This window comes from Vombatus ursinus, unplaced genomic scaffold (assembly GCF_900497805.2).
Source record: "Vombatus ursinus unplaced genomic scaffold, bare-nosed wombat genome assembly UNPS02014656.1, whole genome shotgun sequence".
In the NCBI taxonomy this organism is placed as follows: domain Eukaryota; kingdom Metazoa; phylum Chordata; class Mammalia; order Diprotodontia; family Vombatidae; genus Vombatus; species Vombatus ursinus.
Genome location: NW_020954434.1, coordinates 106755 through 131866, shown reverse-complemented (window position 1 = coordinate 131866; position 25112 = coordinate 106755). Strand labels below are relative to the sequence as shown.

The 25112-nt window shown below is 45.8% G+C and overlaps 1 protein-coding gene across 4 annotated transcripts; it reads right to left on the bottom strand.

Moving 5' to 3' along the window:
* Positions 1–153: 153 nt before the first annotated feature.
* Positions 154–23844, bottom strand: LOC114042615 (zinc finger protein 883-like). 4 transcript variants are annotated; one of them, XR_003569005.1, is made up of 6 exons: positions 23417–23843; positions 22102–22309; positions 11186–11312; positions 10021–10116; positions 3731–3825; positions 2765–2840 (listed from the first exon to the last, which is right to left on the bottom strand). XR_003569005.1 is itself a non-coding variant. In XM_027861301.1 (5 exons), the coding sequence occupies exons 2-5, from the start codon at positions 22132–22134 to the stop codon at positions 904–906; spliced, it is 2193 nt and encodes a 730-aa protein (XP_027717102.1). In that variant the 5' UTR covers positions 22135–22309; positions 23417–23844; the 3' UTR covers positions 154–903. The 4 variants fall into 4 exon arrangements, 3 of the variants coding, with proteins under 3 accessions (XP_027717102.1, XP_027717103.1, XP_027717104.1); XM_027861301.1 differs by lacking the exon at positions 3731–3825 and having other exon boundaries at positions 154–2840; positions 23417–23844; XM_027861302.1 differs by lacking the exons at positions 2765–2840; positions 3731–3825 and adding an exon at positions 7144–8001.
* Positions 23845–25112: the final 1268 nt, after the last annotated feature.

The window sequence follows — 25112 nt, the reverse complement described above, 5'->3', positions numbered from 1 at the left end:
CTCTACTAAGAGACTTATGACCCAAGGAATAATAGTAATAGCTAACATTCATGTAGTAATTGAATGCTTGCAAAATGCTTCATGGGTATCATCTCATTTGATCCTTACATCACCCTCAGAGGTAGGTGTTATTAGTGTACCTATTTTACACATGGGGAAAACTGACGCAATTGCCCAGAGTCACATGGCTAGAAAATGTCAGAGACTGAATTTGAACTCAGGTCTGCCACCTACCAGCCTAAAGAAATAAATGTCCAACAGTTACTGAAATATTTATACCAGAATCTTTTGTGTCAACAAAGAGCAGGAAACAAGTTAAGTATCGATCAACTGGAGAATGGCTGATGAAGTTACAGTGCTTGAATGCTGTAGAATATTACTGAGGAGTACTGAAAAACAATAGTATTTCAAAAAAAATTTCATTATAGATTTCATAATATGAAATCTGGGATGTGTAATTAGGTCTGTGCTGAAGCAAGAGATCTTCCCTTGTTAATTATTCCATAAGCTTTACCTATAGCATTTCTCCAATATGTGGTCAAGTATGAGCTTTATGTCAAGGCTTTCCCACAATCATTGCTTCTGTAATGCTTCCTTTCAGTGTGAATATTCTGGTGTCTAAGGACAACCCTCTTTAGCAATATGCATGTCACCACTGAGCACATTCATAGTTTTTCTCTACTATGAATCCTCTGATGTAAAGTAAGATATGATCTCTGACTAAAGGTCTTCCCACATTGAGCCCATATTGAGTTTGTCCCCAGAATGAATTTTCGGGTATTAAACAAGCTCTACATTCCACTTGAATGCCTTTCCCCATTCATTATACTGATAAGATTTCAATCTAGTATGAATTCTCCGATGGGAAATATGGGATGAATGTTACCAGATGGCTTTACGGCATTACTTGTATTCACGAGGTTTCTTTCCAGTGTGGATTCTCTGATGATCAGCAAGATTGGAGCTGCGTCTGAAAGTCTTTCCACATAGATTACAGTAATAAGGCTTCTCTCCATGGATTCTCTCATGTTCAATAAGATTGGAGCTGCATCTGAAAGTCTTTCCACATTGATTACATTCATAAGGTTTCTCTCCAGTGTGGATTCTCTGATGATTAGCAAGACTGGAGTTCCTTATGAAACTCTTTCCACATTCAATACATTTATAAGGCTTTTCTCCATTGTGGGTTCTCTGATGTAGAACAAGTCTGGACTTAAATCTGAAAGTCTTTCCACATTCATTACATTCATAAGGTTTCTCTCCAGTGTGTATTCTCTGATGTTCAGCAAGATTGGAGCTGCATCTGAAAGTCTTTCCACATTGATTACATTCATAAGGTTTTTCTCTAGTGTGGATTCTCTGATGTACAGCAAGTCTGGAGTTAAATCTGAAAGTCTTTCCACATTTGTTACATTCATAAGGTTTCTCTTCATTGTGGATTGTCTGATGTTCAGCAAGACTGGAGCTGCATCTGAAAGCCTTTCCAGCTTCATGAGATTCATGAGGCTTCTCTCGAGTGTGGATTTTCTGATGTTCGGCAAAACTGGACCTCTGTCTGAAAGTCTTTCCACATTGGCTGCATTCATAAGGTTTCTCTCCAGTGTGGATTCTCTGATGTTCAGCAAAACTGAAGCTCTGTCCAAAAGTCTTTCCACATTGCATACATTTATAAGGTTTTTCTCCAGTGTGGATTCTCTGATGTTTAGCAAGACTGGAGTGGAATCTAAAAGTCTTTCTACATTCCTCACATTCATAAGGTTTCTCTCCAGTGTGGATTCTCTGATGTTTAGCAAAACTGGATCTACAACTGAAAGCCCTTCCACATCTATTACATTCATAAGGTTTTTCTCCAGTGTGGATTCTCTCATGTTGAGCAAGACTGGAGCTGCATCTGAAAGACTTTCCACATTGATTACACTCGTAAGGTTTTTCTCCAGTGTGGATTCTCTGATGTACAGCAAGACTGGCCCTCTGTGTGAAAGTCTTTCCACACTGATTACATTCATAAGGTCTCTCTCCAGTGTGGATTCTCTGATGTGCAGCAAGACTAGAGCTCTGTCTGAAAGTCTTTCCACATTGATTACATGCATAATGTTTCTTTCCAGTGTGGCTTCTCTGATGTACAATAAGGGATGAGTTTTCACTGAAAGCTTTACCACATTCACAACACACATGAGATTTCTCTCTAGTATGAATTGTTTGATGGGAAATAAGGGATGACTGCTGCCTGAAGGCCTGTTTGCATTGCATACATTTATGTAGCTTTTCACTAGTATGAAATTTCTGATGGCGGATAAGGGATGACTGTCGCTTAAAGGCTTTGCCACATTCATTACATTCATAATACTTCTTTTCATTGTGAATTTTCTGATGGTCAGTTAGCTTTGAATTATGACTGATGACCTTTTTGCCTTCATTACATATATGCAGCATTTCTCTAGTATGACTTTTCTGATGCCTAATTAGGTCTGAATTCAAGCTGAAGGCCACCTCACAGTGATTACATTGATAAGTTTGCATTTCCAGAGGCTTCTTATGAGACTCAACAACCCCTGTCTGTTTCGTAAAGCATTCTCTATATTTATTATCCTGAGAACAGTCATTCCCCAAGGTCACTTTCTTATGGTGAATTAGGACTGAACATTGTCTGAACCTCTTTCCACCTTTATCCAATTCAGAGTGACTCTTTTGTTTTTTCCTTATCTTGATATGAGAGTCACACACTTCTCTCACATTGATATCACAGTGATCATCATTCATGAATCTTTGCTGTTGTGATTCTTCCACAGAAACGCTCAGCTCTGAAGTAGTCTTCCTTATTTCAAGCCTGGCCTCTTCATCTGAAGGAAACAAAGAAACAAATAAACACACACATGGACACAGACACCTATACACAAATATATCCTCTTCCTCCATTGACGGAAAGTAACTGATTTGTAATCTGTTTCCCTCAAAAAAGAGAAGAGTCTTCAAACTTACATGGGCAGAATCAATCATTTGAAAATGCCATCAGCTCACATCCCCAGGATGATTTAATGTACAAAGAGCTTCATATACAATAACATCGGATCCTCAAGACAAACCTGTGACACAGGTAGGCCCAGCATTCTCATTACGTCCACAACTCAGGCTGTGAGCTCAGAATCACTGAATGACCTGACCAATATCCCTGAAGCTGAGACTAGAACTCCAACCCTGTTACTGGGCATGCTCCGTCCATGGTACTAGATGGCCTTTCTCTACTGAACTTTTTAAAACATAAAAACTATTTTATTATTGCATGTTGACTTGTTTGAATTTGTAAGCACGTGAGCAAACCATTTTAACAAGTGCCCAACGTAAGCAGTATGCTTGGCATGTCTGTAATATCATTGCTGCACAAGTATGAGTTAATTAGTATGAGAAATGTACTGTAAAAGTAAATTTATTTGAGTTCAAACATTTTTGAAATATTAAATTTGGTTGAATTTTTAAAGCTAAATTTCTTGTCAAATTCTGTAGTTAATTTCATTGGGCTTATTAAAAATAGTGACTGTTTTGCACTCAGCTGTTTGAAAAGTAGTGTCTTTGGGAAGGCATGGCTAAGTTCCCCAATTGTAGGGAATGGACCAATGCCAGCAGACTAGAAAGCTATCCCTGCCAACTACCACAACTGGGCAATGATCACTGAAACAACCAGGTCTGGCTCAGTCTTCTGGCAATTCCTTCCCTTCTTAGTGACTTTCCGTACCTCTACGTCATTGTCCTTCAGTGACTGTGTCGGCATATTCTGGAAGATCCCCACAGGTGACCATCATGACTCCACTGGCTTCTGCTCTAAGGATACTTTCAAGCAGAGAAGTCTTAGATTTTTGCCTGTGCCTCAAATGAGGTTCCCAGCTCCTAAGTGCCCACAGCACAGAGTGAATGCCTTCTTCCAGCTAGATGAAAGCCACTCTTCTAGCAGCGAAGTGGTGCAGTGCATAGAGTGTAGGGCCGAGACTCAGAAAGACTCATCTTCGCTAGTTCAAATCTGGTCTCAGACACTGACTAGCTGTGTGACCCTGGGCAAGTCACTTCACCCTGTTTGGCTCAGTTTTGTCATTTGTAAAATGAGCTGGAGAAGGAAATGGCAAATGCTCCAGTACCTTTGCCAAGAAACCCAAACAAGGTCATAAAGAGTTGGACATGACTGAAAAATGACCTAACAACTTCTTCCAATCATGTCTAGCACTCTCCACACTCAGACAAGAAACCCAAGGTCAGGGTGTGCACTCCAGCCACAGGGTACAAATGCTGCAGGTCTGGCAGGGGTCCCACCTGTTCTGCAGGATACTATACTCTCCCCTGAGGGGCTGTTAGCTGATGGACTCTGTGGCATCACCCCCAACCCCCAAGGATCCCTGGCTCCGAGAGAGCTCCCAGAGGCAAGAACCCCAAACAACTGGCTACTTAAATTCATTATGTTTAATTGGCTTTTCTAAGTTGGCTCAGTCATAAAAGAAGGACTTTGGGGAATCCATGTATTCAGGGCCTCAACTGGGACAAGTGGGGAATACCCCATTAGTCACTGTCCTCTTTCATGAGGGCACCACTGTAGAGCCACTTATGACAACTTCCTAATAATTACTCTCCCTGAGTCACTTGTGACTGCTTCTGCTGGTTTCCCATTTAATATTCCTTTATGGGTGAAAACAGGGGCAGGTAGTAGTATTTCCATGAGAATCCCCCTGGGAAAACTGCTTAAATCCTGGAATCAAGGCAAGCTGCCAGTTCAGCTGGGAACCATGAAACTGTTCTGTTAAATTAAGTGACCTTTGATCTAAAACTGCTAGAGATTCAGCAGATGAATTATTTTGGCCTAAATTTGACACTTTGGGTTATTGCTAGTTGGAGAACTAGCCATTGAACAACCTCACCCAAAATAAATGAACTCTCCATTTATATGCGGCGTGGGACATGCCCACCCCGCCTTAAAGGGCCTGCTTCTGACTATTCGACTGTACCCTCCTCTTCTGCTCCTCCACCCCATTCTCCTTCCACTACAGCAAGAGATCTAACATCTTTCAGACAAGAGGGACAACTGCTAGTGTTTTTTCTTTCCAAAAGAGATTTATACCTGATGTCACCCAGCCTGGAAATCCAATACAATACAATTAAGTCTCCATTTTGTTATCCTAGAAACTGGCCAACGTGAAAGAAGAGATAAATCAAAGAGGAAACTGAGGCAGAAAAGTCAGGCAATCTTGACCACCGCCCAAATCCCCCCAGTCCTTTTTGAGCCTTGCCACAAAACCTCAGGGAGTGAGTATGCTTTTATTGCATTTTGCTAGAGATTGCAGAAAGAAAAGGAGGGAGAATAAAAATGGAATGCTGGGAGGATCTAGACATAAATTCATAGCATAAGAGTGCTGGGATAAGTGTCTGTCTTATCTGTGCTTCATGCTAATCTACGCTGGCGGGGGTTTCCAAGGACTGGTTTTGTTCTATGTGCTGGTAACTCAACCTGGCTTTTTCCTTTGATTGATCGGCCAAGGAAAAAGGACTGTACAACGTGAAACTTTCAAAAGTCTTCAGAAAAGACAAGTCTCTCTTTTCTCTCTATATTTCCAACACTGGCCATGTTGGAAATTACAGAGATGAAAGATGAATGCAAAAATTGGTTAGAAACTAAACTTGTGATTAATATGTAATTTCTCTACTAAAATTTTCTAAATTATGATTTGAATGCTTTTATGAGTATTTCTATGAGTTTGCGGAAGTGCCAGTCTACTGAGATTGTTTAAATAGAAATAAAACTTTGTAAAGTATGATAAAAACAAAAATTATTAGATATACTAGGTTACTTCAAAAAAAATGAAATGCATTGGAGAATTAAAGATTGAAATTAGACTCTTAACTACTCAACTACACTTTCCCAAAGCAGTTTCAGTCTTGAGTCTGAAGTTTTGGAAAAGATACACTTAAAAACTGCACTTAAAGGGAATGACAAACAAACTTATCACAGGATGGAAAGTGATTCTTTTTCCTGATTAAAAGGCAGAACAGGAAAATTTTAGACCACATTTAGTTTCTCTCTCAAAAATAATAAAGGTAAGTAAAGTTGAAATTTATTCACCCTTTTGTTGCTTCCTGCTTTTATACAACCAATCTGAAGACACCAAGCAAACCGTGTTATCAGCCCCTACCTTGGGACCCCCAAATTGAAGGTGAATCCCAAAATACAATTTCCCAGGGAGAGAAAAATTTCTTTTAAAATGACAAAGCAACCAAAAATTAAGGCAAATTTAATGTTTTTTCTGTGAAGCTATAATAACTTAGGGAAAGAAGAGAGAAGAAATATCCTTCGCCCTGGAGTGATTTGAAAGGAAATAGAGAGAAAGTTCCAACTTGAGCCTTTCAGAAAATTATAGGATCCATCTGACACTGATTTTTTTTTCAGTAGTGCAATTCTTGTTAACTCTAATTAGCATATGAAGTCAAAATTATGTTTTAATAAAAGTTGATACCTTAAGTTAAGAAAGTATTATGCTACAAATCAAAGGCTATTTTTAATCATTTTAATTTTAATCATTTTAATCATTGTTAACTATTTGCCAATGAGGCAAATTTTAGAAAAAACTTTATAACAATCTGCTTTACTATCAAAGAGTTAATGAAAGAGACATTAAGAAAGACTACAGTAATCTCTTTAAACATCAAAGATTTGTAAAGGGTACTGTTTAATTTACACTTAATTGTTTTAACTAGAACCAATGTGATATTCACATTTGTCTTCCAATAATTATGTTCTCACCATCACTTTTCAATCTTAGTTAATTTTGTAAAATTAACGCATAAGCCAATTAAAAAGTGTGCTCTGAAATCTGAGACCCTGGCAGCTCATGGCCCTTGGGAAAACTGAGGTTATAAATCGTTAACATCAGTGATTATATAGCTATATTTGATTGAGTTGAGTCCAAAAATTGGATTAGTATGATAAGGATCTCTGTTCATTTAAAATCATCAGGAAATTAACTCCTCCATTGATGAGAAATCTAAAACTCTTACTCGCTCAATTAGATACAATAATTTAATAACCTACAGTATTAGAAAATATCACAAACTTTGTAAAAGAGGGAGGCAATTAGAAACTAAGATCTTTCACAGTTAAAGAAAAGGTGCTTACAAGTTTCTTTACACTTTTGGTATCAGCACCAAAACAGAAACTGCTTTTATACAATAGACTATATATTGTAAAAGAAAGCAGTTGAAATGTGAAAATATTTGATTTAGAGTACATAATAAAGTGGAGAGCAATAATAACCCTGTTGTGAGGGGAGTAGCAGAGACTCTCTAAAGCACCAATATCGGTGACGTTCCTTTGCCATCACTGGGCTCTGGCCAATGGTCCAGTCAGTGCCTTGTCGACTCCTTTGTGAAATGGGTGGGTGAGACAGAGGCTTGTGACGTGTTGCTTCTTCCCAAACCATCTCCTTGTTTTTATAGTAGATTGTGAACTCCTTGACAACAGGGGCCCTCTATGGCCTTCCTGTGTATTGCCAGAGCTATGCACCGTGCCTAGAACATGGTGAGCACTGAATCCATGGCTGTTGTCTGTCTGGACCTAGGCCCATCCAAGGCCTCACCCTTGAGGTAGCTCAATCCCTGAAATCTCGTCTCTCTCCCAGTAGTCAAATCCAGGTTGTGGCTTCAGTTGTTTTCTGTCTCCGTCTTTCATCTTACGACCTACAAGGAGTTACTTTCATCTGGTCCTAATGCAGATGAGACCTGCTCAGACCAAATATGGGTGATCCCAAAGGCTGCTAGAGGGTGTCCTGCTGTGGGACACCTGAGAGTGTCTACCTCCCTAAACTGAGGGTGGCAGTCACCTACATGGATCTGGCCAATGATTCTCCAAGAATGGAAATAAAGATTGGGCCATAAAGATCACGAAAGGAACTTGCACTGATGACTTATGCAAGACTCAGCCTTGGATTGCTTCAAGGTAAGACACTGGCCTTCACTCTGACTCACATGCTGCTGAATGAAGAGAGAGGAAATCAGGAAAACAGGTTGCTTGGGTCCAGTACAAATTTAGGTGACACGAGCTTGGCCGGGCCCCAACTGTGGCAAGGCAATCCTTTGATATCTCCCATATTGACTCTCGATCCCACTCACTATAGCAGCTTTTCCAAATCTTTTCAGTTCTCCCCAACCCTCCCATAGGGCTTGCTCCCACGAGAATATTTCACTAAAACAATCAGATGTTTACCAGGAACTCTCTTACCTTCTCCTCAGCTGACATAAATCAGATGCCTTTTTTTCTCCTTTACCCCTCTCTCACATGAAGAGGGGACCCTCCTGATTGACAAGGCAAACACACCTCAACAATCCCATTCCATCCATCTACTTCTCCAGCATCTTCCCAACTCTACCATCTACTTTTTCTCACTGATTATCAATCTTTCCATTTCTACACTCCTTCCTAACTGCCACAAATGAAACCATTTCCCCTTGGGCCTCAAAAAACTCATAAGTGATCCATCAATCCCCAGCAGATATCATATATCTCTTCCCATTCATGGCTAAATACCTAGAGATGGTCATCTACACTTTAGGTCTCCAACTCCTTTCCTCCTACTTTCTTAAAAAAAACTCTTCAGTCCATCTCTCAACTTCATTGTTCAAGTGAAATTCCTTTCTCCAAAGTTACCAGTGATTTCCTGACTGCTAAACCAAAGGCCCTTTTCTCAATCCTCATCCTTCTTGACCTCTCTGCAGCTTCTGACATTGTCACCACACCCCTTTCCTTGATACTTTCTTCTCTCTAGATTTTGGTGACATTCTTCTCTTTGGATTCTCCTCCTACCACATCCCAAACTAACCTATCTTTTCCCCAACCCTCCCATCTTCCTACTCTCCTAACACTATGCAGGTCACCCTCCCAATTGTCCAGGCTCATAAAAGAGATGTCATCCACTGCCCATCTCTCACATTCATACCATCCTCTGTCCCCTCCATCTTCAATCTTTTGGAAAGTCCTGCTGATTCCACCTTTGTAACATCTCTCACATACATCCCCCACCCCTTCTCTCCCAACACTGCCACCTAGGTTCAGACTCCAATAACCTCACACCTGTGGTATTGAAAAAGCCAGCTGTTTGGTCTCACTGCCTCAAGGGTCTCCCTAGATCAGTCAATGCTCTACCCAGCTGTCAAGTTCATCTTCCTAAAGCTCACATAAGCACCAAGATGACATATAAAATCTTCTGTTGGGCTCTTAGAGGCCTTCATCAGCTGCCCCTCTCCTCCCTTTCCAGTCTTCTTTCATCTTACTCCCCCTCCACATATAATCCAGTAGCAAAGGCCTCCTTTCTATGCCTTGAACAGGACACACCATCTCCAGTCTCCATGGACTTTCCCTGGCTGCCCCTCATGCCTAGAATGCTCCCCCTGGCTTCTCTGAGGCCCCAGACAAAGTTCACCCTCCACAATGAGGCTCTTCCAACCCTCCTTAATCTAAGTGCCTCCCCTCCCTTGACTAGCTCCAATCTAACCTGTATGCGGCATGTTTTACACAGTCCTATCCTGGTTATCTTTCCTACTGTCTGTGAGCTCCTTGAGAGCAGGGGATATCTCTTGCCATTCTTTGAACCCTTGGAACTTAGCAGGAGGCCTGACACATAGTAGCCACTTAGTAAATGCTTGTTGACTTGAACAAAAGCTAGTTAAGAGCTTGTATCAGACAGTCCAGGCCCTTCCTGGATACGTTCAGGAGACTTCCATGACCCAGAGCTCCAAACAATGGATCTTACAGACTCATAGTTTTATCACTGGAAGGGAAGTGAAAGGCCATGGAGTCCAACCCCTTCATTTCAAAGATGGGGAAACTGAGGGTCAGAGGGTCAGTGACTTGCCCAGGATTCCACTGCTAGAAAGTGTCTGAAAAAGAATTGCAAACCAGGTCTTCCTTTCCCCAAGTCTAGCACTCCCCTCACTGGGTCATGGAACTACCTCTTGTGATAACAGCCCTCACACACCTGCTTTCCCCTCACTCACCTGGACAGGAGGTTCTGGGGTCTTCTAGCTCTAGCATCCACGGTGTTTCCCCTTCCTCAAAATGGGAGATCAAACCTTCCCTGGGAACTGGAAGTCCTGGGCATGGGGATAAGGAAGGGATGAGGAGGGAGAGACATTCGTAACTTAGCTCTCTTTAGGGAAAGGGGTCCTGCGGGAAGGGTCACGGGGGGTTCCCAGGACATCTCAAGAACCTTGAGGTGGATGGGGGGATGGGAAGGAGATCATTTGGAAGCCAGTCTGGAATCAGAAAATTCTGTTTTCTCCACTTCCTTCATAGAAGGATTAGTTGATTCCAATATCTAGACATTAAAAGGCATGTGGCAGTGCAGTAGAGAGAGCCTTGGGCCTGGACTCAGGAAGCTCTGAGTTCAAATCTGGTCTCAAACACTTATTAGCAAAGTTCCTAAGGCAAGTCACTTAACAGCTCCTTGCCTCAGTTTCCTCAACTGTAAAATGGGGACAATAATATCCTCTAACTCACAGGCTTGTTGTGAGGATCAAATTAAATAACATTTTTGGCACAGTGCTGGCACATAGTAGGTATACATAAATACTTATATTCCCTTCCCTTCCTTCCCCACCATTTGTGCCAGAATTCTGGGACGGTCAAAAGGGAGAACAAGGACACACTTGGCACACCAGGCTTCTGAGAGTAAGACTAGGAGCAGTGAGCTACACATTCATGCTTGTTGACAAGAAGCACCTTCCAAAGACCCGACCCAACCCAAGGGGGAAGAGGCTGCTTTGGGAGGAAGGGGCTTCCTTCACTGCCCATCTCCTGGGCAGTTTCCAGAAATCTGGCAGAGAAAATTCAGGTTCAGGGAGAGGCAGACTAGGTACCACCTCTGGGATGACTTCCAAGTCTGAGATTCTTCAACACTGGGTCGATCTTTGACCTCAGGCTCCCTACAACCCGTAAGAGACAGCTTCAGGGGAAACAGAGGACACCCCCAGCTCCCTGTTACACAGTGCAAAGACCTTTCACTGGAAACCAGGCAGCAGGAGGACCCCGTCTCTAGGACATAAGAGATCTGCGTTTTGGCCTTTCCAATCATTCCTAAATGCTCCAAACCCTGAACACTGGGGGAGAATGAAGGCAGTTCCTTGGATGGTGAATTCAAAGCTCCAGAGAAAGTGTCCTTACTCAGAGACAGCAAGTTCTGGGCATTCTCCAGTGTGACCTCCTTGTACAGCTCTTTCTGAGAACGGTCCAAGAGGCCCCACTCTTCCGGGGTGAAGTCCACAATCACATCCTTGAGTGTCACCAACTCCTAAATGATCAAAAATGATAGCATTTAGAACCGAAAGAGACGTCAGAATTCACCTAGTCCAACCATCATCAATTTGCAGGAGGGAACTGAAGCACAGAGAAGGGATTTCTCCAGAGGTCATATCCTTGATGAGTATCAGAGCCAACACTTAGAACCATAATCATGAAAAGTCCAATGGAATATTGAAAATAGCTGTTTATGTTTACAGTTGGAATAAAATTAAGAAATGTGTCACTATGAATTGCTTCTCTCTACGGAATCAGAGAAGTTGTGTTCTATCAGAGATACTTGAAGATCTATGGAGGAGAAAGAGATAAGGTGATGTGAAATTTCTTCCTCATCAGAACAGACAAAAGTGATATGTTCATAAAGAAAATACCACGAAGAGTTGGTAAGATATTAGTATTCTAGGGGGTGGGTGTGGGGGAGGGTCCTGTGATTACTGAAAACGGAGTATAGAAAAACAAAAGATTTAGCTTACTTCCGGAGTGGCTGAAATAAAGTCTTATCCTGATGAAAACACGAAAAGCATTCCTAAGAAATATTAATCACAATTCAATCTGAACTGAGTGGCACAAGATTATTTCCATCAAGGAAAATTGAGATCTCTATTGTTATACTGAGGGCTTGAAGTAGCTCTGGGTATGCTATGTCATAGCCACCTTATTTTATGCCTTTGCTTTATGATTGCTTTCATCTGTTAATGGTAGATATTCACTCATTTTGATATTCAGTTATATAGAAATAAGAATAATGAAGAAGGCAATGGGAGGTTCTTTCATGTATTGATAAAGGTAATATTTTATTAATTGAGGTTGAAGTTCGGTCTGATTCATGAGAAAGACATTGTCAGTTTCCTTATGAGAAATAAAAGACCTAAAGATACCCTAGGACTCTGGGACTCAGGATGACAAGAATCAAGAGAATGAGTCGCTGCAGACAGATGGACAACATGCAGGAGGGCCGACCAGATCTGAAAACACATTGAGACTGGAAATGGGTCGTCCACTTCTCCAGTCTACTAAATGTAGAACACGTGTTTGGCCAATGCGCTAGGAACATTGTCTTCCATTTCCATTATGTAGTGACATGACTCACTTTTTTAGCGTTTCTATTTTTGCTGGGGGTGCAATTCTCTATCACGGAGATAAAATTCTTTTTATTTTTTTCATATTTTGATTTCTTCTTTAAAAGACTAGATTTATACTCTATTTGTAATCCATATGCATCTTTATCTTCCTTTATTACTACTATTTGTCTGCTGAACAATTAAGGAATTTGTTGTTCTTTTTTCACATTTTTAGATTCCCAAGAATTTACATACCTTTCCTTTTCACTGATTTTCTCAGTCGCTGTTCATTTTACAGTGTGGGCTCTCACCGTAGGAAATCAATCATTCTATTGATTGATAACTGAGTACAAACTCAGTCCTAACAGAAACTTCCAAGCTTCCTTTCCTTCTATCCTCAACTTCTTTCCTTCTGCATTCTCCCACATCCATTCTTCACCATGAACTCCAAAGCTCCATTTAAGGAGAGAGCTCAGCTCACACATCTCATTTCTCACCTGGCTGCACTACTTTGGGACTTCTCTGACTGACTTCTCCGCCATGCCCCAAGAAGCTTATTATTGTGATAACCTCAACATCCTGCAACATCTCTTCAGCCATGGCACTGTACCTCATTACTTCCCTCTGCCTCTCTGATTAGAGGGTAGGGCTATGCACTCCAAATCTCTATTTAAAGAGAGCCCAGCTCACACATCTCATTTCTCACATAGCTGCAGTACTTTGGAAATTCTGATTGATTTCTCCGCCATGTCCTAGTGTCTGGTAACTTCTCCCATCCCTCTGCACTTTTCAGCTTCTTTTTGTATGTTGTCCTCCCCCTTAGATTATAGGCTCCTTGTGGGCAGGAACTGTCTCATTTTTTGTATTTGCATTCTGCCCTCAGCACAGGGACTGGCACAAAGTAGGTACTGACTAAGAATGTACTGACTAATGACCGGCCAATCCCTCTCGTTTCAGCACCTTGCCCTTACTGTCCTTTCACAACTACAGCCATTCAAGCTGAGCTGCTCCTGCCTCCTTTCAGACATCTCCAACATGACGGCCAGTATCCTAAACTCACCATTTCCGTAACAGGATTGCCTACCTCCCCACTTGCTGTCAGAGGCAACACCATGCTCCCAGCAACCTCATTCTCAACTCAGTATCTCAATATTATTCTCAACTCCCATTTCTCACCCCTCTGATCCAATTGGCTGCCAAGGCCTGGGAATTTTCCCATGCAACATTTCTCAGATATACCCCCTTCTCTCTTCTGATACTGCAATCCCCTTGGTGTGGGCTCTCATCACCCGACCCTTGGGCTCTTGCAAAAGGCTGCTGCTGGGTCAGTCAGCCTCCAGATTCTTACCACTCAGATGGATCATTGGGATAAGAGCTCACTATTTGACAAAAACTGCTGGGAAAACTGGAAAACAATATGGAAAATGCAGCCTCTGAAGCTGAGATACAAGAAAATATGGATTGATTGCTGCTTGTGCTAATTTTGGCCTAACAATTAACATCAAGAAAATACAGGTGCTCCTTCAGCCACCACCACACCATCCTTACGGGGAACCATCAGTTACAGCAAACGGAGAAGCTTTGGATGCTGTGGATATGTTCATTTACCTTGGCAGTATACTTTCCAGGGATTTACACATTGATAATGAGGTTGACGCACACACTGCCAGAGCCAGCTCAGTGTGTGTGGGAGAGAAGAGGTATTAGACTGACCACCAAACTGGAGGTCTACAGAGCTGCTGTGCTGACCTCATTGTTGTATGCCTGTGAAACCCAGACTACTGGCGCCATGCCAGAAACTGAATCACTTCCATTTGAATTGTGTTGAAAAGATTCCAAAAATCACCTGGCAAGATAAGATACAAGATACTAAGGTTCTTTCTCAAACTAAACTGCCAAGCATTCAAACTCTACCGCAGAGAGTGCGACTCTGATGGGTTGGCCATGCTGTTCAAATGCCGAACGTACACTGGTCAAAAAGACTATTTTATAGAGAACTCACACAAGGCAAGTGCTCACATGGAGGTCAAAAGAAGCGATACAAGGACACTCTCAAGGTCTCTTTTAAGAACTGATTATGTGACATGGGGGACCCTGGCACAGGACGCCCAGCATGGCATGCCCACATCGGAGAAGGCGCTGTGCTCCATGAGCAAGGCAGAATTGAAGCCACTCAACAGAAGCATGAGATGGGCAAATTTAGAGAATCCACCCCAAATGGCCACACGTCCTATTTGTGCCCAACCTGGAGCATGGCATTACGAGCTCCGAGCTCGTACTGGTCTGATCACCAGTTGGACACACTGAGACTGGACTCTAACACAGCGGTCCTCTTCTTGAACAAAGGACAATGACCACCCATCGAACAGCACGGAAATATGCTTTACACCATGGCACCTAGATATAACCTATGTCAAATTCCTTGCCATCTTAGGGAAGGCTGGGGGGAGAAAGTTTAGATCTCAAGTTGTTTTTTAATGAATACTAAAAATTGTCTGTATGTATAATTGGGGAAAAAGACACTATTTAAAAAAAATTCTCCCCATTCCAACATATCTCCCATTTGGTCCACAAAGTAATTCTCCTAAATGACCGGTCTGATCATGTGACTCCTCTACTCTATAAACTCCAATGGCTCCCTACCACCTCCAGGATCCAACACAAATTATCTGGCACTCAAAGCCCATCACGACCTAGACATCACCTAGCATTAAGGTCTCCTTACACCTTATCTCCTGCCCTCTACTCATTGATCCAGTGACACGGGCCTCCTTGCTCCTCCAAGAAGAAGGCACTCCAACTTTTCGGTCAGAGCATTTTCTTGGGCTGTCCGCCATCATTTCAATCCTCTCGTCTCTATCCACTGGCTTCTGGCAAGTCCCAGCTAAAGTCCCACCTTCCACAGGAAGCCTTTGGCAACTCCTCTAACTCTAGTGCCTTCCCTCTTTTACTCATATTCTGACACTGAGAACTGCCTCTGATCAGGTTAGCCGACACTGGGCTCCATCACGTCAGCCAGGCATCGGGCCTCATGTTGGGGCTGTTGGTCCTCCAGAGACCAGGAAGTAAAATCAGCAGCTGGAGCCTGCGGTTCCCCAGAGCAACCAAGACTGGAGAAGGGTCTCAATGCATTTAAGAAAAAAAAAAACATCCAATTTCTGGTGTCAGATGTTAAGATAGGGACATTCATGGGGCAAAGGGAATGGAGCCAAGATGGGCCTATAGTCAGAAGACCCGAGCTCAAATCAAACCTCAGAAAATTACTAACCACATGATCCTCACCACGTCACTTAACCTGTTTTAGCCACAGTCTCCTTAATTGTACAATAGGGATAACAACACCTGCACCCCAAGGCTGCTGGGAGGATCACATTAGCTAACATTTGTAAAGCACTTAGCACAGAGCCTGGCACATAGCAGGCAAGGCACTATAGAAGGCACCGATTCCCTTCTCTTCCCTTCCTTCCACACCACCACCCCAGGGCGCTCTCCACACTCCTGCCAAAGTCATTTTCCTTAAGTACCGATTTGACCATGTGACTCTAGTCAACCAATCCCCAGTGGATCCCTGTTGTTCTGGAACCAAACATCAACCCTCTCCTGAGGCTGGAAAGCCCAACCCAAGCTGGCCCCAACATCTTCCAGCCTCCCGTCCTCCGAGATCCACCCACATGGGGCTTCTCTCAGGTTCTCAGAGCCTATAGCATTCCTCCTCCCACTTCTGTGCCCCGCCTGTCCCCCTTACCTGGAGCTCCCTCCCTCCTTCCCTCCACCTTGGAATCCCCTTCTCCCACCTCAAGCACCATCTTCTGCATGAAGTCACACCTGCTGTGGCCAGCTGCGGGTGGCCTCTCTCCTCCACCCCTGCTCACGTCGCCCCTTTTATGTATTTGAATTAGCTTTTATGTGGACCCCACCTCCACTGGAATACAGACTCATTGTAGCTTTATCTCCTGCACCTAGTACAGAGCCTGGCACGGAGCAGGCACTTCAAAAATCGATCGGCTGCGTCTTTTTTCTAGACTTGTCTTCCTTTTTCAATCTTTATGACTCTGACAAGTTGACTTTCTCGGGCTCTGGGCCTAGATCTATAGCCTGCCGTTTTCTCCTAAGCATTCTCACCGACTCCTTGGTTCGAGTTAGTAGAGGATCAGTGCCCAGCTCCCAACTTCTGCTCTCCACTGTCCCCCATTTTGTTGTATCCTTACTGCAAGGCCTTCCCAATGTCCTCACGTGATCGGGGGAGGGAGTCTATTGGAATCCCTACAGCGCAGAAACCTAAGGGAGATCAATCTGAAATAGGAGGGAGATAGGCAGTGGGGTGCTGTTAAATGTTTAACAACCAGCTTTCTGGAAGAAATACACACAACACATGTTTAAGTTTTTTGTTCATCATGACTGTCACTTTCTTATGTCTAAAAAGCCAACAGAAGTATCAGGCCCCGACTCGTAGCTGTTCTGATTTGCTAGGACTAGATGCCCACAATCAGCTCTCGCCAGCCAGCTGATGCTGGCCCCAGCACGCGAGTGGAGGGTTGCAAGTGAATTTCAGGGAGAACATAAAGGCTTTCATTTTGTTCTGTATTTGCCATTTTGCTGCGGGCGACCCCTACCCGAACCCAGCACCAGCTGCAATGGACAGTTCCCTTTGGCCTCTTCTCCCCTCTTCCAATTGGTATAAAATGACCTAGCTGCTACAAAGAAAGGGATGGAATCCTAACAAAGCTGGCCCCAGCCCGGACATTCTAACTTCCTTACAGGCCCCACCAAATAGCAGGTCCACTGCCCCCCAACTCAATATCCTATCTATGCCTCGCTGCTCCCTAGAACAGCAGGCCTGTCCACGGGATGGAGTCCCAGGCACTGGCTCCAGCTAGCCCCTGCCCCCGGTGCCAGCCACTGGCTCCAGCTAGCCCCTGCCCCCGGTGCCAGCCACTGGCTCCAGCTAGCCCCTGCCCCCGGTGCCAGCCACTGGCTCCAGCTAGCCCCTGCCCCCAGTGCCAGCCACTGGCTCCAGCTAGCCACTGCCCCCACACCCATTCCTCATATTTCCCACAGAAGCAGCAGGCGTGACCGTGCACTCAACCACATCGGTTTCAGACAGCACCATGACAGCCAGCCGATCAGAAAGCAGTGCCACCGGGATGCCCGAGCAGGATGTGGACCCCAAAATAATGGAAGGGACTTTCCCTAAGCAGGCCCCTGTGCAGCAATAGCGAAAGCCGTACTTCAGGTGAACTTATGACATAGAGAGGCTTATCATAATATCATTATCATACATACTATATACCACCACCACCACCACCCCTTCTCTCCATGGGTTTTTCTGTATGCATTGTGGGTAATTGCATGTGCAGTTCCACTGAGGCTGGGACCCCTCCCCTATTACCCAATCCCTTAACAAACCCCTCCAGCCTTTTTAATATTCCTAATTTCTGTTATGTAATCGCATCTTTACCCTATAAAAATCCATCTTGCTTTCACTAAAGTTGCTGGTTCCATGATTAGAGGTGGTCTGACCCTGAATTCTTTGAGACGGTGCCTCCACCACACGTCAGGAAACCCCAACAAGAGGACGTGCCCATCTCTGGAATGCCCTCCCCCCTTAGCGAGGAGTTCCCTGGGATTTGGTGCCACTAGCTCCACTGACAAGGACCACTGCTTATCCACCTCCGGTGACTGAAGAGACCCACACTCCTTAATAAGTGCATCTTGTGGCCTGTAGAACCAGCAGCAATCAAAGAAGGAGCCACGATTTCCCTTCTTCTTGTATAATGTATAAACACATATTGATAATGACACAACTTGCCTGTGAGATCTGGTGGGGTGTGTGCACTCTAGAGGGGGAGAAAGCCTGTCTCTGATTCCTGCTGGCTCACTGGCATTAGCTAGCAGAGAGATGAAAAAACCCATGCAGCAGGAACCAGATCCACCTTCTAGGAAGGAAGCAACCACCAGATTTCCAAGAAAAAGAGACATCTAGGCTGGCCCAGAGGCAGGAGACAGGAGTGATGAGGACCCTCTATTTTACAAACATTGGCTGGAGTGTGCATGTGCTCTCTCTCTCTCTCAAGCCAAATAATGTCTTGACTAGTCTTCAAGATAATTTCACCTTTCAAAACATACAAGAACCAAAAAGGGGACATTCTACTCTGAAACTGTTTGTCACTACCAGGAAGGAACTGGCTGCTGGCCTAGAAATGATGGGACCCTAGAAATGATGGTGACGAACCCCTCCCAGAATGAGGGACAGAGGAGGAGGAGTCTGGGGACGGGCTGATGTGAACTCTACATCGGGAGGTGGCAGGTTTCAAAGGACTCACTCGAGGAGAAGACAGATATGACCCCCAGGTCCTCAAATCCTAGAGGGGAAGTCAGCCCAAGACATTCAAGTGGTTCATCCTGAAGACACAAGGGAAAACAATCTCAATGAGAAGAAAAAACTGTTGTCTCAAGAGACCAATATCAATGGAAAGAGAACTCACCAACCAACTGAAATCTTAAAAACACAATGGTCAGGGAATGGAACCAAGAACAGGAGTCAGAGGATGTAACAAGCGTGGAACCGTCCAGTAAATTCAGGGTCAGAAACGCTAGAGCTCCCTGTGGCTTAAGGACAAAGGGACAATCCGGGGACGACAAAAAAAGGCCAAACTGTTTTACATTTTTTAAAAACTCTAGTGGGAGAATAGAGCCCACGGAACTCAATATTGGCTCAAGTGGCTCAATTGGAAATGGCGTTCCTACGGAGGAAGGGACGGGAACTTGTCGGGTTGTGCCCAGAGAGCAAAACCAGGAACGACGTGTGAAAGTCACAGAGAGGCCAATTGGAGCTTCATTTCTGGGGGAAAAAAACTAAACCAAATTGATCCCAAACAGCCTCTAACAGTGAGAGCTGTCCCAAGGTGGACCGAGCTATTCACGAGGTGCAGGCAGCTCTCCCATCCTTGGAGGTCTTCACCTAGAGGCTGCATGACCACTTCTTGGTCCTGGTGGGGACTCGTGTCAATGAGGCCCCTTCCAACCCTTCAGCTGTGAGCCCCTGGAGGCCTCAAGACATAGCTCAAGTGTGAGAACAAGAGAAAGACGGCTCCCACCAGGAAGTGCGCACCACGGATTGATCACTTACTACCCGCCAATCTTGGCTCCGGATTCACAGGCAAAAGGGAAAAGGTCCCAGTGGGGAAAACTACAGGTAAGGAAAGAACTACCTGCAAGAATAGCTAGCATTTCTATAGCCCTCTGAGGTTCCCAGAGCATGCCGACAGATGACCCTGCCCCGGCCCTGGTGCAGGCCCTCATCACCTCGCCCCTGGACTGCCGGAGCAGCGGCTAGGGGGCTGCCTGCCTCAAGGCCCTCCCCGCTCCTGTCTGTCTTCCTTCAGCTCCTAAAGTACCAGTCTGAGCGCGTCACCCCCAAGAGTGGGGCCCTCCTGCCTCCAGCATCAAATACAAAAGACTGTTTTGCATCAAAGACCTTCAGAGCCCAGCCCCCTCCTACCTTCCAGTCTCTCCCACCTTACTCCCCCATGCGTACTCTTCAATCCAGCGACACTGGCCTCCTGGGTGTTCCAAGAACCAGACCCTCCATCTCTCACCTCCCAGCATGTGCTCCGGCCGCTCCCCACACCTGGCTCTCCCTCTCCCACTCAGATTACCGACCTCCCTGGCTTCCTTTAAGTCCCAACTAAAATCCCACTTTTTATGGAAGCCTTCCCCACCCCCTCTTAATTCTGCAGCCTTCCCACTTACTTTCTAAGTATACTGTATATGCCTTGCTCTGTATTGCATATACTCATTTGCATGTTGTCTCCCCATTGTAGATTGTAAGCTCCTTGAGGGCAGGGACTGTCTTTTGCCTTTTTTTGTATCCGCAGGCATTAACACAGTGCCTAGCACATAGTAGGCACTTAGTAAGCGTCTTTGGTGATTCAGGCTCATAATCACCTTGAGGTGCAATTATCATCTCCATTTTTGCAGATAAGGAAACTGAGGCAGACAGAGATTAAGTGACTTGTCCAGGGTTACCTCCCTGGTAAGTGTCTGGGGCAGCACCTGAACTCAGTTGTTCCTAACTGCAGAACCCAGCTCTCTAGCCATTGGCCCCCTTGCTGCCTACAAAGACTCATGCCAGGGGACAGATGTTCATCTCACAGGGGAAGGCACCAGCTGCGTGGGGATCAGAAAAGCTTCCTGGAAAAGGGATCATTTCAGCTGAGTCTTAAAGGAAGCCCAAGATTCTTTATTTATTTAATTTATCGTAAATGTAATGAGCACCCCAAATAGGAGTATTCCCATAGACAAAGCAGAAGAGAAAGAGGATTGCTCGGGGTGAAATCATGAATCGCTGTCAGATTCAGCTTCTTCTTAACAGTAAATAACACATCCTCACATTCCCTTCAGAGATGTGGCTGGTCCATTTGTCTCCCCCAAAGTTCTTTACTTCCCTCTCAGGAATGTTAACACATGCTGTAATGACCCTTTCTTCTTTCTTTTTTCTTGGGGGGGTGGAGATCAGGGAACTGGGTGTGGTGAGCACTACTCCTAGGTAAAGGGAGCTGGTGAATCCATGGTCAGAATCCTGGGCCTGGAGTCAGGAAGATCTGAGCTCAAATACAGACTCAGACAATTACTTGCACTGTACTTGCCGGGCTCCATCCTGGGCTGCCTTGGAACACAGCAGACACCATGAAACCAGCCCCAAGCCCCTTTCAGTCTTCTTAGGCCATACTCCCTGCCTCCTCTTCTCTGACCCAGGGACACTGGCCTCCTGGCTGATCCTTTACCAGACCTTCCATCCCCTGACCCTGTGCCTTCTCATGGCTGTCTCTCCTGCTTGGAATGCCCTCCCCCTCCCCTGGGCCTCCCGGCTTCCTTCATGTCTCAGCTAAAATCTCACCTTCTGAAAACAAGCTTTTCCTGGTCCCTGAAGCTGCCAGAGCCTTCCCTCCCTTCCATACTGTACAGAGCTTGTGTGGACACAGCTGCAGCCTCGTCTCCCCCATCAGACTGGGGGCTCCCTGAGGGCAGGGACTGGTTTTCCCTTCCTCTGTATCCCCAGTAGGTTAGCACAGGGTCCCTACCCTTTCTAAATGCTTGTGGACTTCACTTAGGAGCTGGTAAATGAGAGGGATTCAGAGAGACCTGGGAAGACGTGCGTGAGCTGGGGCAGGAGGATGCGAGCAGCACCAGCAGGACCATTTCTGCTCTGCCCACAGCACCGCGGAGGCCAAGAGCTGGGGGAGCCTTCAGGGCTCTGCTCCAGGCCTGCCCAGACCTGGTCTGAAAAGGGTCCCTGCAGCTTCTGTTCTTCGAAGACAGAGCTTGGCCACAAGGAACAGAGGAGGGGGGGAGTTAAATGGGGGGGCATGGAAGAAGAGAGCAAAGCCATGATGCCTACAGAACAGAAACTACTGAGTGGAGTGGTCATCCTTGTGAGTCAGGGACGATGAAGGCGAACAGGGGAGGACAGCAACTGGGGGGGGGCATGGGCGGGGAGGGGTAGTTAGTGCACAAGATGCCAAAGCGCCACTGAATCAGTTCAAAACACAGAAGGAGGGAGCAGGGCAGCGCCGGTACTACTCTATTCAATTTCCTGCCTATTTTTGTAAAGAAACGGTCCATAGGTAGGGATGGCCAGCTGTGTAGACAAGCCTCTGGGTCTGTGGAAATGGCCTCCTTGGCTGATGTGGGTCTAGTCTGAGGACAGAGTGCACTCACCTGGGCTGGGGGTCTTCGGCTCCCAGGGGCCATTCCCTCTGGCTCCGGGCTCCCTGCTGGGTCAGGCCTTGGTCCTCTGCAGGCTGAGCTGGGGAGGCTGAAGGATCCCAGAGGGGCAGAGGTCTTTCCTTTCTCTTCCCTGCCAGGAGGCTGGCCTACAGGGATTTACAGGGAGTGAGGTCCCTGCCCTCAGGGCACACACCCCAACCTGCAGAGGGAGGGAGAAAGCAGGCAGGGTCAGGCCTGGAAATGAAGATGGTCAGAACAGGAAGACTACTCCCCTCCCTCTCCTCCTACAGAGACCCAGGAGACAGAAGAGGCTTTGGGATCCCAGGTGGGATGACCAGTCAGAGCCTCAATGGCTCCTAAGGCAGAGCTCTCCCTACACCTGGTCCTCTGGCCTCCCTGCCTCCCCTCTCCCCAACTCACCCACACAGAACCTAGACAACAGACAGACTGCTTGATTGAGGAGGGACGGAAGGTTGAGGATGGGAGGGCTCTGGAGCTGCCAGGAATGACCAGGGCCAGCCTGAGGTGGAAGACACAATCCTGTCTGGGATTCAGTTGCCTGGCAGGGGGCCTGAGGCTCTGAAAAACGTGGGGGCAGAGAAGGAGGCCAGGGTAAGGAAGGCTCTGGGAGGCAGGACACTGTACCAAAGCTGGGGGAGAGGATAGGGGACGTCTGAGTGACAGAAGGGTTCCAGGAGGCAGCTGAGCCTGGGAAAGAAGAATGACTGTGTCCTGGGTCTACCAGGAGCTGGGGAGGGCTCCTGGTCCCTCTCTGGAGCTTAGGCTTGGAGGCTGCTTCTCTGGGTCCCTGGAGGGGAACTGGAGACAGGGACCCAATGGCTGGGATCTGAGAGGGAGCCGGCAGGAGAGCCACAGGTCCAGGTAAGGGAGGCCAGGCAGGAGCTTTGGTGCCTGGGTCCTGGGTAGGTCCTGGGGGCAAGGAGGCAGGTCTCCTGGGGAGTCAGGGCTGCTGGTAAGGCAGCGGAACGAGAGCTGGGGGCAGGGGAACAGGACACGTGGATCCCGATGGAGGGGCGGAAGGCAGTAATCTTGGGTCTCCATGAAGGAAGCCTGAAGGTCAGCAAGTGTGACACAATGGTAAAGCTGGGGATGGCACCCCAGGACGTTTGGGATGTGATGAGGAGCCTGGCCAAGGGGCAGGGCCACAGAGCCGGCCTTGGGAGGGAGGAGCTCCTTAGCAGCCCCGGAGTTCACTGAACATGAGGTCAGACAGGGAGAATGCAACAGAACAGGAAGGGCAGCCAGCAGAAGTTAAGGGCCACGTGGCTTCCTGGCTTAGACCTACCTTGGACCTGCACGCACAGAGCTGGCTTATGGAAGGCAGAGGGATCTCAGCTCCAAAGGAAAAAGGTAGAGTGATCTCACCCCCAAGGGAAATCAGAGTAAACACAGCTCCAAAAGAAGGCAGCTCGATCTCAGCTCCGAAGGCACCCTGTCCCAGCCAGCCCACTCTGGGTGGGTCTTTCCAGTCCAAGAGCCCCGCCCTGCCCAGTCCCGCTGAAACCCGAGGCAGGATCTTCCCTTTCCTCCAATGGCTCTTAGAGCAGGTCCTCAGACCCTGCCTGCCTCCCCTCCCCAAGCCCTGCCCTCCGTCACATGGAATGCCTCGGCCACCCCTCCCAAGCCTCCAAACTCCACCCCTGGGCTCAAATTCCACGTGGGCCTCCACCGACTAAGCTGTAAAAGTCCTCCTCCCACAACCTCCCTCCCTCCCCCTGCTCTGGGACTCAGACCCTCCTTCTTCTCAGCAGACTCTCCTGGTCTTCTTCCTGCTCTCCCCCTGGCTACACTCATCTTCCAAATTAGGACACACAGACCGTGCCCCGCTACTGCTTCTCCCAACCATTCCCCTCCCTCACTTCCCCCACATCCCCCACATCCCCACCCGGCAGATGTCCCCGTCCTTCCTGCAGCCTGGACCCCAGACTTGCCCACTCCAATTTAAACCTCTCCTCTTGCCTGGAAACACTTGCACAGCCATGGGGAACTCTCTATCTTGTTATACTTTCCTGAGGGAAATTCTCTCACTGGAGCACCTGTGGGTCCTCTGGGAGGGCTGAGGCCAGGGAGTCAGGACACTTGGGTCCCAGAGCAGGTATTACAGGTGCTTGTAAAGTTAGCCTTTCTGCCTCTTCATATAAGCAGACAGATTTCAAAGCAGGGAGGAAAATATGATTTTAAAGTTTATTCACAACTTATTACATCAATTTTATATCAAAAAGCCTTAATCCAGTTTTGAGATTTTATAATTATTAAAACATAATCAAAGCCTGTATAGCCTAGGTAAAATAAAATAAAATAAATTCGCAAAAACTTCATTCATCTCTGTACATTCATTGGACCTTTAGGAAGTCCAATGCTTTGGTCCATTTTGTAGTTGTGTGCTTTTACCTTCAGGATCAAAAAAAAAAAAAACCTAAAATATACGTCATCTCGTTCACTTGAAGTTTTGTCACTATTCTCAATAGAAACATTTGGAAGCCAATCTCCTATATCCCGATTCTCTCTTTTTTTTAAAATTTTTTAATTTATGGAATAAAATGAGCAAGTCCATAACATAGAACAATAGAAGGATGATTGCACATGAAACTGCAAATCTGCTATGCACAACTAGCTATTCCTTCCAAATCTACAAGAAAATTATCATGCAAATTTCTCTTTTTTTCTTTTTCTTCTTCCCTCCCCCCCAACTTGGTTACCATTAGACACAAATAGGTGTGTGCGTGTATACATACCTACATAAATGTAAAATTATCCTATGCATACTTCTATTTCTCAGTTCTTTCTCTGGATGTAAATAGTGTCCTTCATATGTCCTTTATGGTTCATTTGGGTATTTATAATAGACAAGATAACTTATTCACACAGTCATTTTTAAAACAATACTGCTATTACTGTATGCAGTGTTCTCTTGGTTCTGCTCACTTTGCTCTTCATTATTTCGTGCAAGTCTTTCGTGTGTTTCTCAGATCACTGAGCTC